The 18,162-nt window shown below is 45.3% G+C and overlaps 1 protein-coding gene across 3 annotated transcripts in view; it reads right to left on the bottom strand.

Annotated features, from left to right (window-relative positions):
- CCDC85A (coiled-coil domain containing 85A) overlaps window positions 1-5,106 on the bottom strand; it is a 180,955-nt gene extending 175,849 nt beyond the window's left edge. For all 3 annotated transcript variants that reach the window (XM_045549654.1, XM_045549652.1, XM_045549653.1), the window contains exon 1: window positions 4,718-5,106. In XM_045549654.1, the coding sequence (XP_045405610.1) occupies window positions 4,718-4,981 (264 nt within the window). In that variant the 5' untranslated portion in view covers window positions 4,982-5,106. The remainder of the gene's footprint in view (window positions 1-4,717) is intronic.
- Between the last annotated feature and the right edge of the window lie 13,056 nt (window positions 5,107-18,162).

Raw genomic sequence — 18,162 nt, 5'->3', positions numbered from 1 at the left:
TGGTCTTGTGACACTATCATCCAACCCAGAACCTGAGGTACTCAGAAAGGGGACTGACTTCTCTTAAACTCAGGTTGATTCCAACACTGCCCCTGACACTGACTGGAAGATAACGTATGAAACATCTGCTAACCACTTCCTTCACTTCTGACAGCCATGAGGCCTAAGATGGGAGTAAATGTGGGGCCTGAGGAGGAAGCCTATGCAGCTTAGTTTTCACTTCCAGTTCTGACTCTTGGCATAACCAACAACTCTGTTCCCTTGTTTCTAATACCCATCTCTTCCTTTTGCTTCCCACTGCCACCTTCTGACTTCGGGCCTGACCTTTGCCAGCAGCCCCCCACCCAGCCTTCCTGCTGGGTCTGCCCTACCCTCTACCTTCCTCACCCCCTCCAATCCAAAATCAGCCAGACTGATCTTCACAAACACTCACTGCGTGTTTTGCCCCTCCTGCTTACCAACCCCCATCACCTCCCCTTTCCTGGGGAAAATGAATAAACTCCCTGGCCAGGCCAGAAAGGCTTTCCCCTGCCTTTCCACCTTTAGCGGCCTGTCAGCTAATCATGAGCTGTGATTATGTCTGTGCCTTTCAACTAGACAATATCGTCTTCTCCCCCATGTAAACTTACCTTAGAGGAGAGATTCCCCTGAGAAGTCTCCCCAGCATAGAAGAGCACCCATGAATGAATGAATGAATGACATAACCTTCCCACTCACTGCTTAAGGCCTGTGTCACACATCAGCTAGAATACTCATTAAGCATCAATTTTTTCTCCTTTCTAATGTAGATAGCTTCTAGAGGGCAGAGTCCATTCTAGAAGTCTTTCTGTTAATATGTAACATACTTGGCATCGTGCCTTGCATACAGTAGACACTTAATATGTGTATATGCACAAAACAAGCTACAGCTATAGCTACTGAGAAAGGATTTCTTATTATTTTCAGCAAGCCCTTGCTATGTTGGAATCTACAGTAGTAAGAGAATAAATTATCCCTTGATACTGATGCTTTAGAGGAAATCAGAAGTTGTAGATATTTGGAGAAAATACTACTAAACAAAATTCATCTAAGCTTCAAAAGTTATTCACATTTTGTTTAATCCTGGCATTTGATAGAAAGCTCAAGTCATTATTTTTTCATCCAAATGAACTTCCATCTGGAAGTACTTCCCTTTGGCTGTCCTATAGCTATTCCTGATTTCTCCAAAACTGGAAAGTAAACAGGACTGGTGCCAACTTGGGCTTCACAAAGTTAACTCGCTTTTCAAAGGAAGTGAAACATATACTTCTCAGCATTCCAGATGGAGTAGGCAGGAGTGGGTATTGGGCCATTCACTTTTCTTTATCACAGCTCCCTCTTCCTATTATCGGTTTTTTTAGGAATAAGGAACCAACCAACTTGATCATAACCTTGTAAGCCACCTTCTTCAAATTTGCCTCATTAAGACTGAGTGTTTTGAAAAAGAAAGTCCAAGTGTCTTTTTAACAGTGCCACAGGCCACCAGATGTTATACAAGTGTATAAAGTAGACTTTTAAAAGTTTAAATACACCTCACAGAATACCACCCAGAATTTCAATCTTGTGCCTGCAGACTATCAAGTACTGTATCTATGGTTAAAGAAGAATTGTTTTAATTCATTCTTTTTCTTCATTGCAGGGTGGGAGGTTGGTATTTTAGGGAGCAAGGAGGGAAATTAATGTAATGTAGATAACAAATCTCAGAGATTGAATTCCCCAAAATTAGCTTCCACCGGGATACTGAGACAGAACAGCCTGAGTGTTGGTATATACTCAGCAGTCCAAAGACATGGTTCTCAGGAATCTAATTCCTTACAACACAAGAATCTTAACCAGAATCTCCTTTCTCTACTCCTTTCAGGACCATACATGCTAAACGAAGAACGTCAACAAGCCAAAAGAAAAGAAAGCCTATTATGAACACTTTAAGTCTGTGTGTCCTTCAGAAAGTTATCTAACCTCACTGGGGTTTCTTCTATATGTCACTTAATGCTCATAAAACCTCATGTGGAATGAAAATCCCCCATGGAGCAGGTGAGAAAACTGAGGCTCAGAGAGGTTAACAGTTTGCCCAAGCTGCCCTACTTGTCAGACTCCAAATCGGTATCTTTCCACCACCCCCACACTGACCTGCCTCCCAGATGTTTAAATACAAACAAGTTAGACAGTGTTGGAACTCAGTCACAGGCCCCTCAAAAGAAAACATGCTTCCATCTTCCATGTCTACAGCTACAGAAATATCTAGTAGCCTTAAAAATATTTAGATGCAGTTTCAAAGTCAGCTCACAGAAAGGGGCATTCAAAAAAAAAGCATTGTGGCTTTAATTACCCAATATTTAAATGAGCATGACAAACCATCAGAGACCTCCCGCCACCAAAACTAAAAAAAAACTTTCTTCCTTCTTCCTTCCAATTAATCCAAAATAAATAGATGCACCTATCATTTATTCAGTCAACCACATTTATGGATTACTATGGTGTCGAAAGAAGATCCAAGCCAAGATGATGAAGAGAAGGGAGAAGGCTGGCCTGTCGGCAGAGTAAAACCACAGACCCCTGAGAGGTAAGCCAGAGGTCTTGGGGTCTACTACCTTGCAGCTGCCCAGGAGATGACATGAAAGGACGGATAGAAGCTCCATCTGAAGGTAACCAGCCTCCATCATTTCTCAACTTGATAAGGAGTTGAACTGGAAAGTCTTTTAATGTAAAGTCATGTATCTAGACCACAAGGAGACTTTCCTACTTGGGTGTAAGTGTCCTTACCTGCCCTAATAGCTGTTTCTCTAAATGGAGCTACTGGAATGAAGACCAGGCACCCCACCACTCATGCCAGCCCTACCCTACTCACACATAGATCCTCACACACACAATCCATATGATCTAAAAGAATTTTCAAGTATTTCTGAGCTATTATGTAGATCGATGCTCCACACTATAAAAATCTTTAAGAAATTGATTAAAAACTCTTCCAAGTCACATTACTTTTCAAATCATGGAAGCAGCTTAAATTGGAGGATGACAAACCAATACCATTGTCCAGCTTTGCCTAAGAAACCCAGATCCTGGAGACTCACTGCTATACATTTATTTATATGTCTCCTCCTGATGACAGTATCTATCATTTTTGGCAGGCAAGTATTAAAGCCCTACATTATCATAACTTATCATCACAACACCCTAGGAAATAGTTATTGCCATTTGCATTTTATTGATGAATAAAATAAGAACCTGAGAAATTAATTACTCAAGCACACGCTCCTGGCAAATGTGAATTTTAGATTCAAAGCTACCTCTGAGATCACCTTCCCACTGCACTAGCCTGCTTCTCTTCTGTTCCCCAAAGAGCCTGATACTTAATAAATACTCCATTAGTAATGAATTAAACCAAAGGAGAGAGCGAGCCTTGGGATTTTTCTGACTGTGGGATCTTCCTACCTACACCCACTCCAGGGACTACACGACAGTGAGTCTGGGCCTCAGAAGGGGGCCATCTCCAGCAGGACTGGGCCCAGCACACAGGTAAGCCTTGGGCCTGCCGCCCTCCCACTCCTCCTTGCCCCAGAATCCCAGAGCTGGAGCGCTGAGGCAATTAAGGAACAGCTCTACTGCCTGAGAAGTGGGGTAAGAGTGGAAAGGGGCTAAGAACAACTTGTGCCTGAGGGAATTTATTCCCTGAAGTCCCTGCAGTGATTTCATTTGTGTCTGGCTTCCTATAAACAAAAGCAGAACAATGAGAGGAAGGAATACCAAGAGGCACCAGCGCAAGCTGGAAGGAGAGGAAGTTTGCGGTGCACGCCGGCAGGGCGGTTCCCGGCCACCGGTCTGCCGCAACCTGGCGGGCTGGGCACGCTGCTCGCACCCTCGGCGCTCTCCATGGAGAAACATAAATTAGTGGGTTTGGGGGGACTTTCCCTCCTTTTCCTAATAGCAGAGGGCAGGCTGGCTCAGAAAGAAAGCATCACTGACCGACACTCGGGGCACCCTTTCAAAACCGTGCACCTTTCCACTCGGAGTCCCTTTGCTCCACCCCCCCTCTTCCATGCCGGATAAAATCTAAATCAAACTAGGGGTTAATTAGGGAGGGAGTAAGGCAACTCAAGGTGACGCCATCCAAACTCGGGGAGAAAGAAAGGACAGGAGTTGGTGGAAGACGTGAAGGCAGAGCTTAAGCAACTCCGCACCGGGTGATCACGCCGGCTCAGAGGGTGGCGCCCCCGCCCAGCCCCCAGCCCCTCTCGCTGCCCGTGGCGCCCTTTCCTCGCCCTCTGCCCGCCGAAGGGCTGCCGGCGCCAGAGCAGCCGTCATCACCGACGCCCAAAGGCAAAGACATTCAGGACTCGCTCCCTCGCTAGCCTTTGCCCCTGACTGCCTGTAACCCGCCTCTCCAAAGCACTGATTTTCCCTGGGCAAATTAAAGGTTGTGCGTGCCCATCACCTCCCTCCCTGCCTCTCAGCATCCTCGGCGTCCTCCCCCTCCATCCGCAGAGAGCGCGAGCTGGATGCCGGCGCGCCAGGTGTGGGGAAGAGGAGGGGAGTAAACGCCTCCAAAGTTTGGAAAAGTTTCCAAAGGGCTGGGGACTGGGGGCAGGGGGTGCTGACTGGGAGAAAGGGGAGGATCACCTGTTGATGGAGGGAGAGAAAGTTTGCCGGGCCCCACCTCCCCGGGGCGCCCAGCCTCCCCGCCCGGCCCCGCGCTCACCTTGAGCCCGCGGATCTCGCCCAGGTGCAGCTGCAGGCGGCGGTTGACCTCGCGGATGAGGTTGCTGTGGTCCAGCATCGCGCTCACCTTCTCGGCCTCGGCGCGCCGCAGGCAGCGGATCAGCTCCTCCTTGCTCCACTGCAGCAGCTCCTCGTCAGACACTTTGGACAGGTCCTCCACGGCGGCGGCTGAGGACGACCCAGCCGGGGCTGGGGGACAACTTTCCGCCGCCGCCGCCGCCGCGCCTCCGGCCGCCTTCGACATGGTATCCGCGCGGTAGCAGGTGTGAGTGGGGGGAAGAGGCAAAGCGACTCCCAAAGGCGCGGGCGCGGGGCTGCCTCCGCCCACACCCCTGTGCGCTCGGGCGACTCAGCGGCACCGCCCAGGGGCCGCTGGGTTGGGGCGGCGGGGGTCGCGCTGGGCGGCCATCCTACCTCGCCATCCCCGCGCGCGCGCCCGCGCACCCCCAGGGCCGGGCAGCCGCCCGCTCGCTGCCGCCGAGGCCGGTCCCAACTCCGCGCAAGTCCATGGTGAGGGGCGCTGGGGAGCGGGGGCCGCCGCGGGCAAACCTCGAGGACAGGCGGACGCCGCCCAGCGGGCTGCACCCCGGTTCCGCTGCGCTCTCCTCCGCCCTAATTCGAGACTGTCGCCCCCCACACTCTTTCTTTCCCACACGCGCACGCACACGCACTTTCCTCCCCCTTGCCCAGCCGCGGCCCCCGGCGTCCCTCCTCTCCTGGCCGAGTAGGGCGCGCCGGGCTCTGCGGCGCCCCCGGGCTGCTCGAGCGACGCCGCCGCGGCTGCCCGAAGGCGGCCTGCGCTGCGCCCGCCGCCGCTCGGAGGCTGCTCCGGGAAGTCTTCGATTTGCAGAGCCGAGCCGAGGAGGGGTGGAGGGTGGGGGGTCGGCTGGAGGAGGAGCCTGGAGCACCAGCCGCCCGCAGCCGGCGGCGCCTCCTGCCCCGGCCAGATGCGGCTGCCCCTGGACGGTCGCCGGGGCCCCTGAGCAGCGCTGCCCGCTGTCCCGCCCGGGAGGGCTGGGGGCGCGGCTGCTCCAGCAGCCCGGGCGCGGGTGGGGCTGGAACGGGAAGCTGCGGAGCTGCGGCCGCCGGGCCTTGGGAGGCGCGCGCGCGCCACCGTGCGGCCGAAGAAGCTCCCTCCTCTGCCTGCCGCACTCCGGGCTGGTCACCCGGCAGGGGAGACAGCTGCCAACCAAAATGAGAGGGTCTTGGTATCTGGAGAGACTGGGGATCAGGAAAGATGGGGTAGCAGAACCTGAGGCATAACCAGATATTTCTACTTTGGACAATGGGAGAAAAGGCCGTTGGCAAAAAAAAAAAAAAAAAGTGGGGGAGGCGGGCTTAAGCGTCCAAATGGTCTAAAAAGGGGAAAAAAGCTTTAGGGACCACCCACACCCACCTCCAGGCCTTGTCTTTCCTAAAAATCTACTACTTTGTGAAGAAGCTTCAGGGGAAGTTACTGGATCTTTTAAAATTTTATTTGAAAAATATCAAAGCCTTTAGGAGAAAATAGAATACCTTCATCTCCTGCTTCCTGAGGTCTGGATTTTAAGGTCAGCACAGTCACCTCCCCTCAGAGCAAAGCAAGGCCCCCTTAGGCAAACTGAAATGCCAGCCACGGAAATTTCCCTTTTCCTCCGTGCTGAAGGCTGCCAAGTGTTCACTGGGTCAGCTTTTTGTGATGGTAATTTCTGGGAGGAGGAACTCTGAGTCCCTGGGTTCTGTCTTTTGGCTACTCAATTGTAAAGTCAGGAGGAATTGTCTCCAAGCTGAAAACAGGCTTTTTGCCTAAAGAAGTGGATGCACTTGGCCCTGAGCATGTCATTTCTGGGATGGAGGTGGGGCCAGAAACCTGCAGGGAACTAGCCCCACCAGGGGCCAGTTAACCAGGGTGCAGAGGGAATCATCTCCATTTGGTGGGATGAGGATCTAAATCAGAATCCCTCCACCTGAGAGTAGTGTGTCCCCTGATAAAGCCGCCACCTGTTAAAAGATGATCAGCTGGACACTCTGAGAGCTGGCTTCCTGGAGAGCAAGGAAAGGAGGTACCCTGACCCCGGAGGCCTTAACATGCCCCTCAGGTTGTCTAAGCTTTAGGCAAGTTTCTTCCCAACTATAGGCCCCGACCTCACTTTTCTCAGAGCACTCACTTTAGCACATCTTCTATTATAAATTCTTTCTGTGACCCTTTCAGATGTAAATCTCCTCCCAGCCTCTTGCTAATTTTTATGACCCAGGAATATCTTTCTCACCTGGGAGGCATCCCTTTAAAATGTAATCATCAAGGAAAAATAGTGTCCCACCTTCCAGTCCCTGTGGAGGGGAGGAGCTAACTTCCATGGGTTCCATTAGCAAACACAAATGGCCTCATTACATGGACCAGCCCCCGCCTGTGTCCTCCAGTCCTTTTCAACTAGTGCACCTTAACCACCCTCTGTCTTTTGTTTCAGTGGAGTTGACTCAGTCTCTCTCCCCTGTTGCAGTAGTCTTGGATAAATGTTGGCTTGGATGCAGAGAGACAGGAACACTCATACACTGCTGGTGGGACTGCAAACTAGTGCAACCTCTGTGGAAAGCAACATGGAGATACCTTAAAAAGATACAAGTAGACCTACCATTTGATCCAGCAATCCCATTACTGGGCATCTACCCCAAAGAACAAAAGACATTCTATTAAAAAAGACATCTGCACTCGAATGTTTATAGCAGCACAATTCACAATTGCAAAGATGTGGAAACAACCCAACTGCCCATCAGTACATGAGTGGATTAATAAAATATGGTATACGTATACCATGGAGTACTATTCAGCTATAAGAAACAATGGTAATATAGCACCTCTTGTATTTTCCTGGATAGAGCTGGAACCCATTCTACTAAGTGAAGTATCCCAAGAATGGAAAAATAAGCACCACATGTACTCACCATCAAATTGATTTCACGGATCAACACCTAAGTGCACATATAGGAATAACATTTATTGGGCGTCGGGCAGATGGGAGCGAGGGAGGAGGGGAAGGGTGTATACATACGTAATGAGTACAGTGCGAACCGTCTGGGGGATGGACACGCTTGAAGCTCAGACGAGGGTGAAGGGCAAGGGCAATATACATGACCTAAACATTTGTATCCCCATAATACTCTGAAATAAAAAAAAAAAAAGACTTCCTTGCCTGTTGAACTGTACCTGATGTAATTTTTCTTTGACACCTCTCCTTGTCTCTCATGCCCACAGAAGGCTCTCCTCAACGAAGTTTCTAAGACCAGTTTTAGCACAAGAAGGGACAATGAAAGTCAGAAAAATTCGAGTCCTAGCTCTGTTACTTGTTAGTTCTTGTTCTTGAACAAATCATCTAACCTTACAGGCCCTTAGGCAGCTAATGATACAATGTACATGGAGTGCTTTACAAGTTACCCTACAGAAATGCAACCTTATTACTGATATTACCTCTGAGCAGCCTCCTGTCTGGAAATAGGATCCAGGACTTCTGTTTATTCCTCCATCACAGGTTCTTCAAGAGTCCTATTCTAAAATGAAACAGCCAGCCCCCTTCTCTGCTAACTCCTTCAGATCAATTAACACCTAAGTAGATACTAGAAGGCAGATAGATGGCTGAGAGGAGGAATTGGACTTGCATTGGGAAGACAAGAAAGAAGGAAAGCAAAGACAAAAATTCTCCGCAAATTATATACACTAGCAGCTGCTAGATCACCTTGAGGTTTTAATGTTTCTAATTTTGGTCATCGATTCAGGATAATTGATGAATGAATAATGTTGCATATGTTGCTAAGGTCAGGTATGATTTCCTTTAGGAGCTTCACTTGTCTGCTAAAAACAAACTCAGTCACTTAAAGAAGGCATTTATTTTTTTCTTCACATAACTGGTATTCTAAAGACAGGCAGCTGAGGGGTGGTCGGGTGTCTTCATGATGTCAGCAAAGACTTACACTCTTTCTCTCTGTGTAGCCATCCTTGACATGGTCGCCTCATGTTCATAAGACGGCTACTGGAGTTCCAGCCAGCAATCTACACTTAAAGCAGGAAGAAGGGAAGAACAAATGCTAAAGGACACCTGCTTTTTAAAAATGTTTTCCTGGTAATATGATCAAGCGAGTCTCATTTATATTCTAAAAGGCAGAGCTTGCCATATGCCCATCCCACCAGCTGCAAGGAAAGCTAGGACTTTATTTTTTTTTTTAAGTTGGACATATTACAATAACATCACAAGTAAAACCAGTGTTGTTTTATAATTTTACTTCAAAATATCAAGGGGGTACAAATGTTTTTGTTATGTGGATACACTGTATAATTCTGAATTCAGGGCTTTCAGTGTACCTGTCACCAGAACAGTGTTCATTGTACCCCATAGGTAAGTTTTTTATGCCTCACCTCCCCTCCCACCTTTCCCCTTTTTGGTTTCCAATGTCCTTTATATCTCTTTGTTCCCATATGTACCCATTGTTTAGCTCCCACTTGTTAGAACAGGTAGCATTTGTTTTTCCATTCCTGAGAAATTTCACTTAGGATAATGATTTCCATCCAAGTCGCTGCAAAAGACATTATTTCATTCCTTTCTATAGCTAAGTAGTACTCCCTGGTATATATGTATACTAGGTTTTCCTTACCAACTCCTGAATTGATGGGCACTTTGGTTGATTCCACATCTTTGCAATTGTAAATTGTGCTGCAATAAGTATTTGAGTGCACGTGTCTTTTTGATAAAATGATTTCTTTTCCTTTGGGTAGATACCCAGCAGTGGAATTACTGGATCAGATAATAGGTCTACATTTATTTCTCTGAAGAATCTCCATACTATTTTCGATAGACATTGTACTAGTCTGCAGTCCCACCCACAGTGTATAAGCATTCCTTTCTCTCTGCAACCATGCCAGCATCTATTGTTTTTTGACTTTTTAATAATGGCCATTCTCCATGCTGACAGCAGTAAGATGGTATTTCATTGTGGTTTTAATTTGCATTTTTCTAATGATTAATGCTGTTGAGCATTTTTTTCATATGTTTGTTAGCCATTTGTCTATCTTCTTTTTAAAAACTTCTGCTCATGTCTTTTGCCCACTTTTTGATGGGGTTGTTTGTTTTTTTCTTGCTGATTTTTTTGAGTTCCCTATAGATTCTGCATATTAGTCTTTTGTTGGATGTATAATTTACAAATATTTTCTCCCATTCTGTAGATTGTCTATTCACTCTATTGACTATTTTCTTTGCTGTGCAGAAGCTTTTTAATTTAATTAAGTTCCATTTATTTATTTTTATAGATGCTGTATTTGCCTTTGGGGTCTTAGTCATAAATTCTTTGCCTAGGCTGATGTCTAGAAGAATTTTTCCTATGTTTTCTTCTAGAATATTTATGGTTTCATGCCTTACATTTAAGTCTTTTATCCCTCTTGAATTTATTTTTTTATATGCAACAGATAGAGGTCCTGTTTCATTCTGTGTGTGGAAGTGCCCATCAATACATGAATGGATTAATAAAATGTGGTATATGTATACCATGGAGTACTACAGGGCCATAAAAAATGGTGAACTAAGACCTTTTGTAACAACCTGGATGGAACTGGAGACCATTCTTCTAAGTGAAGTATCATAAGAATGTAAAATCAAACACTACCTGTACTATTAAATTGGAACTAATCAATCAACACTCATGCACACATATGATAATATTAATAAAAACTTAACAGAAATCAAGCAGGTGGGTAAATATATACCTAATGGGTACAATGCACACTATCTGGGCGATAGGCACACTTATAACTCTGACTCAAACTGTACAAAAGCAATTCATGTAACCAAAATGTTTGTACCCCCATATAATATTCTGAAATTTAAAATGAGAAATGTAATACAAACCACAAATGCAAGCCACATATGTAATTTTAAATTTTCTAATATTTTCATTTAAAAAATAAAAAGTGATATTAATGTTAATAGTATATTTTATTCAACTTAATATATCTATAATGTTATTTAAATATGTATTAAAATAATTAGCCTTTTTTGTAGTAAGTCTTCAAAATCTAGTGTATATTTTACCCTTACAGCACATCTCAATTCAGACCAGCCACATTCCAAGTGCTCCATAGCCACAGGTGACTGGTGACTACCATATTGGACATCACAGCTGAAGCACGTTTGGTTTGGAAGGCGTGGCAAAATGAGGGTGGCACCAGCAGTGGGCTGAATAATGCCCCACCCAAAAGATATCCACCACAAGTTAATCCTTAGAACCTGCGAATGTTAGCTTATATGGCAAAAAAGGACTTTGTAGGTGTGATTACTTTAAAGATTTTTAAATGGAGAGAGTAGCTTAGCTTATCCAGGTGGACCCAAAATGCAATCACATTTCCTTTTAAGCAGAGGGAGATTTCACACAGACAGAAGACAAGGCAGTGACCACAAAGGCAGAGATTGGAGTGATGTAGCTGCCAGTTAAGGAATGCCAGCAGCTGCTAGGAACTGGAAGAGTCAAGGAATACAGACTGTCCCCAGAGCCTCTGGAGGGAACACATCCCTTCTGACACCTTGATTTTAGCCCTCGAAGACTCCTTTCAGGCTTCTGGTCTCCCGTGAGAGAATACATTTCTTTTGTTTTAAGCCACTAAGTTTGTGGCCACAATAATAAACTAATACAGCTCCATTTATAAGAAAGCACCACATTTTCATCTGTATTGTTGTAGTTGTCACAGTTTTTCTTATTTTATACCTATTTTATATCTATTGACTTTTTTTTTGGAGGACAGGGATCTGCCTTATTTATCAATGCAGCTCTGCACCTGGCAAGTGAAGTGTTTGTTGTAGGAGCACAGTAAAAGTTGTTCAAATGTACCTGAAGCTCAGTCTCTGGGGCACCTGTATTCTGGTGTGCACACAAGAAGAGCAAAAAAAGAAGGCTGCTTCCTGAAGCAATCTCCATACGGAAAAGCTACAGATCACAAACAACCCAGATTGGCCATTGTAATGCCTGCCTGCCCTGGTCACTTGAAGTACTTTTGAGAAGCCATGACCCCCAGAACAGAGAAAAGGAAGAAAGTGCTAAAAAGCAGGGACCGCCTAACAGGTCTGACCTGCAAAGCAAACTCCCAACAGAACTGGTCAACTTCTGCCAGTCCCAGTGCAAACCTCTCCCCGCCCCTCAGCCCCCAACAGGATCTGGAATTTTTCAGTCCATTTGCTGTGATGACTGAAATAGACAGTGAAGAGTCTCACAAGCGAAAATACCTCTTCACACATTTGCTCAACACGATTGCTTTTCTCCTAATACAGACATCAGCTGTTGTGAGAGTGTGCAAGTTGGATTAGGATGTCTGCTCTTGCCAATTCCTCAAATAGTCCAGGCCTTAATAGCATCAGGATCACCTAGGATGTTTGCTTCAATTGTACCCCCCCTTATAATCAAAAGTTATAAATGACAGACCAAAAATTAAAGTACACTCATTGCCTTTAGGAACAAAACTTTCCAAGGGACACAGTCGCATTGTAACTGGACAAGAACTATCACAGATGAAGCACATGATCTTATTGAAGCATCTATGGGACAGGCACTATTATTCCATTTTATGGAAGAGCCATATGAGGCTCAGGCCAGACTGGTGCAGTTAACATGGAGTGACTTGAGGACTCTACAGGTGGCTGTCAAGCCCCTGACCTTTCACCACAGCCTTCAAGAAGTGGCATCAGGGCCTTCAGTGGCATATGCAGTGAGATTCAGGTTTTTGGCATTAGCAGTGAAGCAAGCAAAGAGTGAGAACAGGCTCTGAAGGTGACCGAAAGGGAGTCTTTATGCCTTTGTCACCTGGTAAAGGAGTCCTAATTGCAGAATAATTTGCAAAGAGGGGAGTTGTAACTTGTCTTTTTTGTTTCTCTGGTAGCATCTATGGAAGTTCCTCACTCAAGGATGCTCCCCTGTGATGCTTTCTGCCTACGCACCATTAAGGTGCAGGGTAATTTCTCCACCTTCAAGTCTCAGCCTTAATGGCAGTGTCCCAGAGACAACATCACTGACCAAGTTACCTAAAGTACCTTTTTTGTTTCCTTCGTAACACTTATCGTTTGCAATTATTTCCTATTTTGTTTATGTTCCACTTTAAGCTGTGAAAGGCATGAGGGGAAAAAGCTGTGTTTGTGTTATACCTGATCTGTAGTAGGTCCTCTGTAACTCTTTCATTGAATGGATGCCTTGCAGGTATTAAATATTTGCTGATCACCCACACTGAGCTCCCAACCACACTGTGATTTATCACAATGCAAAGTCCCTCCAGGAATTCTGATTCCATTGGTCAGGGGTGAGACCTTGGAAATGTGTATTTGAAGGCTGCTTCTGATGCAATCGGTCTGTAGAACAGCATGTGGGACTCTTGTGCCTGCCTCCCTCACACAACCTTTGTTCTCTTTGCAGTGAGAGGCATGGCAACGACCTAATTCACACACTCTGGGTCTTTGGGGTGCCTGAGAGTATCCCATGAATCCAATTTGCATTTGTGCTACTTGTCTACTCACCAGAAGCCATGAATAAGAATTTACAGCCAATGTTACCATGTGTACACCATGAGTTAACACGCCCATGCCAAAAAGAGAGATAAAGGCCCCCACAGTCTTTGGAGGAATATTCAGGGGAGCCAAGGAATCTGGCTTTCTGAAAAACTCATTCTAAGTTCCTAAGAGTCTGAGAGCAACACAGATCCTCTGGAACTTACAAAAGAACTGCAATTCTCTCAGAAGCTACACCACCCAAGGTTGGCCAAATGAACTCTACTCAGGCTTGAGTGAAGGGAGACCACCTGTAAATACTGTTTTAGCAACAGACGGAGAACGGAGCCTGAAATGACAGCAATAGGGAGTAGGGGCCCCACCGCACCGAGGTGGCATCAAAAGAGAGAGCAGGAAAGGAATAGAGCACCTGAGAAGTGAACTTCACTTGGGCCTTTGGTCGTCATCCTGTGTTCCACGGACCAGCAGCATCAGCTTCACCGAAGACCTTGTTAGAAGTTCAGAATCTCCACCCCTGCCCCAGAACCACTCACTCTGCCCTTCAACATCTCCTGCTGATCTGGAAACATCAATGTTTAAGAATCACTGACCTAAACCTGTGGCAAATAGAGGCTTGCTGAACTGGACAAAATCCCTTAAATTTAGGAAATTTCTTAGCTTAGAGGAAATTCTGCTGCAAACTTATTCAAGCCTCAATCCTATCCACAGGTAACATGACTAGGGAAAACAAATGTCTCTCTCATTCCCGATTATCTCAGCTCCTCTGGGAGTGTATAAGTTCGGTGGGGCCAAGGAGTGTTCGTTAAACTTCATATTCTCACTGAGTGCAGCCTTGAGAGCTAGAGTTGGAATTTCGGTAGCAGTGCCAGGTCAAGTAAAGACAAATCTGAGAGCTCACTGAGGTCTGCTTCTACCAGTCTCTCTTCAGCATTCTTTGCTTAGAACTTCATCCAACCCGTCTCCTGGATCATAGGTGAGTATGTGAGGATGATAGGTGAGTATGAAGATCACAAAACTTCAGAAAATGGGTTACGAATCTCTTATTAATACTCATAAATATAATGTGCAATTCCTCAGAGGTGGTGTTTCCAGAGTTGGAAGTGTGACTGGCTATGTTGCTTTCATCTGCATTCAATGCCCCAGAGGGAAGGTTACATAAAAGTGCAAGGAATCATGAAACCAATTTGGGTAGCAGCTGAAAGCAAAACAAAAACAAAACATTGGTTCTCTGGTTCATTGACTTTCATCTTCTCCCTAGGGCACAAAGAATTCTCAACTGCCTCCTAATGCCACTGCTACCCTTTCCCCACCCGCTGTGGATGTGCACCAACAATGCTTCTTATTTGGGGAGCAATATGTCAGGTTCTGCAAACATGACCCTGCATTTGGCTTCTATTGCAGGACTCTGTGTGATACCACAGTGCCCTGAGTGTGTGCAGGCTGAGAGCTTTTTAAGAAAGTTTCTGAACAAAACAGTCCATGCACGTTCATAGATATATTAGTGTGCATGTGTATCCATAGATGTGTGCGTATGTGTCCATTTATAATGTGTGGATTCTCACCTTTACAGCAAGTAGAAGAAAAGAATCCTTAGACAATGAGAGTAGAAAACTGGATTTTAAAATATATAAGTACATGCCCATTTTCTCAAAAAAAAAGAAAAAAGTGAAAATCTACACCAGCCAGGATGGCCAGTGTTTGTTCTTTTTTAAGAAAAGTATGCTCCTAAGCATACCATTCTATTTATTTCCAAGATGCTTAGAAACAGTGCTCTCATGTTTTGACTATTCTGTCAGGCCCATAGGTCAGGGTGGAAAGAACAGCTTAATTAGAGAAGAGATCTGACCTCCAGGCACCAGCTGGCCATGGGGACAACCCACTGTCTCCTCTGCAGCTATGTTTGTACACCTTTAAAATGAGAATGACAACAAGCATCAGTCATACCTCTTTGTATCTAAGCAATAAAAGGAACATGTTTTGAAAAGTACAAATCACTGCACCAAAATGCAAAGTTTGAGTATTTTTAATGGATGTGACTCATCCCTATTTTGCTGTATCTTTCTCCAACCAGCAAAAGTTTTCTAAGGATTCACCACTAGTCTTAATTGCTTCTGTTCCTCTGGAGCTGCAAGAATCACCCATACTACATGACTAGTGCTGAAACCTGGAGCTTTAAACCATATCTGAACCTACATGAGAGTAAAGGGGGACATAATTATTCAAGGAGGTTTATTCATTAGCCCCCTTCCCACCTCTCCACATCCAACTCCCCACTCACTGCCAGAGCCTGAGTTGGTCCGTGGGGAACCTTTGTGTAAGTTAGCAAAAGACACTCCTTCAGGTGGTGTGTCTCAAGTAGTATATTAGTCCGGGTTCGCCTAAGAAATAGAACCAATAAGAGCTAGCTAGCTAGATAGATAGATACAGACATACATACATAGATTTATAATAATGAATTGACTCATGCAGTTGCAGAGGCCAAGAATACCTAAGATCTGCAGTTAGCAAGCTGGAGACCCAAAAAAGCCAATGGTATAGTTCTAGTCTGAGTCTGAAGGCCTGAGAACCAGGAGAGTCCGTGGTGTAAGTTCCAGTCCAAGTCCAATTCCAAAGGCAGAAGACAGGCAGACGGCAAACTTTCCCTTCCTCTGCCACCTTTTTGTTCTAGTCAAGCCTTTAGTGGATGGGATGAGGCCCACTCACATTAAGGAGGACAACCTGCTTTACTTAGCCTTCCATTCCTATGTTAACGTCATTCAGAAACACCCTCACAGTCACACCCAGAAAAATGTTTAACCCTGTATCTGGACATCGTGTAGCCCAGTCAAGTTAACACATAACATTAACCGTCACAAGTGCGGTGCATGGTGAGCCCCAGGCTGCACTCCAGCCCCACGTGCCTATCAGGCAGATACCTTGGCATACAGCTCAGTCTGCACAGTCTATATTACCAACTGCTCTGAGAAACGGCCTCCTCTCTCCTCTACAATCAGGTACCTTAGAGTCCTGCCTTTGTGACTCACTTAACTTGTTTAGCCCTACCTCAAACCCATCAGAGTTTCTGGATTGATCATGGCTTTGGGCTCCATATTCTACCCCAACAAAGGTTATTTCACTTTACAAGTTTTTAGAATGCAGCTACCTTTTAAGTTTTTATCTGGGGCTCCCCAGACAAGCATCTGAGTTAAGTGACTTACACAGGTAAAGAGTACAGTGCTGAACCCTTCTTTTCAATGGAAGAAGCACAGATTTCCTGGGACAGGCAGGTCTGTGCAACACATTCAATTTCCCCTGAGCAAGGAATAAAAGAACAGAGAAAATAATAAAAATATCAGGAAGAGGACAAAAAAATCAAAATGAATCCACAAAGCAAAAAATGATGTAAATGAACAGGGATATAAACAGAACAACAACTGAGAAAGCACTCAGTGAGTACTGAGTCCCAGAAATGACACTTGTGCAACACTGAAGCATACGGAATGAATCACTGTTTACCAGCCATGACAGGGTGCTGTCAAGTTCAGCACGTGTGCGACAATTAGGAGTGGAATATGCAATGCCTAGGGAACAGTGGTGTAGGGCTGGCATCAAAAAACAAACAAAACCTGCCTTTATCATTTTTCCAAAAAGAAGAGAGGCAGGAGGTGGGGGGAGGCATATAAAATTCCCCATGTAAGGTTCACACATACAATATACAAATGTTTCACAAAGCAAATGGTTGCAATAAATGGCAGTTCCAAGTGGGTAAAAAAAAAAAAAAGGTTCAGATGTTGTTGGCTAAGAAATATAAACAATGCAACCAGGGAAAGCTGGGGAATAGAGTTCTTGCTATGGTAACAGCTTTAGAAACCAAACATGACTCTGATGTGGAAATGCAATTTTTTATGCTGGAAGAATACACATAAATTGCCTTGCCTTAAAATATATTTTTTCAGTGCTCATCCCTGAGATCTGAAAACCTGGAAATGAATCACAGACTCAAGGATGCAGAAGCTTTGGGATTGGTGGAGGTAGGCGATTTTTCACACAGAGTGTGAAATTCTGGCCTTTTGACTGCCAAATGGATAGGATAGCTCTCATGGGCAGATATATTGGCTGCTAAATCAACAGCTAGTCTTACAGAAACTCAGCTTAATCATAGTGATTGGGAAACCTAGTTCCAGGCCAGCCTGTCCAACAGAAATCATGGATTAGGCTCCCAAATTCCCTTAGTATTTGAGTCTCCACTTAGAGAACCTGGACCTCAGTCTCCAAATAAGGTATGTCGTTATCCCTGTCATTCTCACCAGTGTAGTCTCCTTGCCAAGGTAACCTAGTGATCCCCCTTTGTCAACACTTCCATGTCCCATGAACATCTCAAACTTAACCCATCTAAACCTGGGTTCCTAATAGTCTCTCAAACTTGTTCTCCCCTCCCTGTCCCCATCTCAGCAGATAGCAACTCCGTTCTCCTGGTTGCATAGGCCAAACACCATGTAGCTGTCTTTGACTCTTTCTCTCATACCCCTCATCCTGTCATCTGTAATTCTATTGGCTCTACCTTCAAAATATGTCCAGAATTTGACTGCTTCACACCACTTCTGTTATCACCCCAGCTAAGCCACTGCCATCTTTTGCCTGGATTATTGCCATAGCCTCCTAACCACACACCCTGCTTCTTCCCTTTTCCACCCTCCAGTCTATTCTCAGCACAGGTAAAACATAAATCTGATCAAGTGACACCAGTATGCAAAACTCTCCAATGCCCCCAATCACACCCAAAGTGAAAGCCAAAGTCCTTATAATCACCTATAAGGCCTTGCACAATCTGTTCTCCCATAACTCCAGTACCTGCTGACCTTATCCCTATGATTAATACTTTCTCCCTTGTTCACTCTGCCTCAAACACACTGACTTTGTCTCTTTTCCTTTAATATAC

Source organism: Lemur catta, chromosome 4 (genome assembly GCF_020740605.2).
Source record: "Lemur catta isolate mLemCat1 chromosome 4, mLemCat1.pri, whole genome shotgun sequence".
NCBI classification, from domain to species: Eukaryota; Metazoa; Chordata; class Mammalia; order Primates; family Lemuridae; genus Lemur; species Lemur catta.
This window is presented reverse-complemented; position numbering and strand designations above follow the sequence as displayed.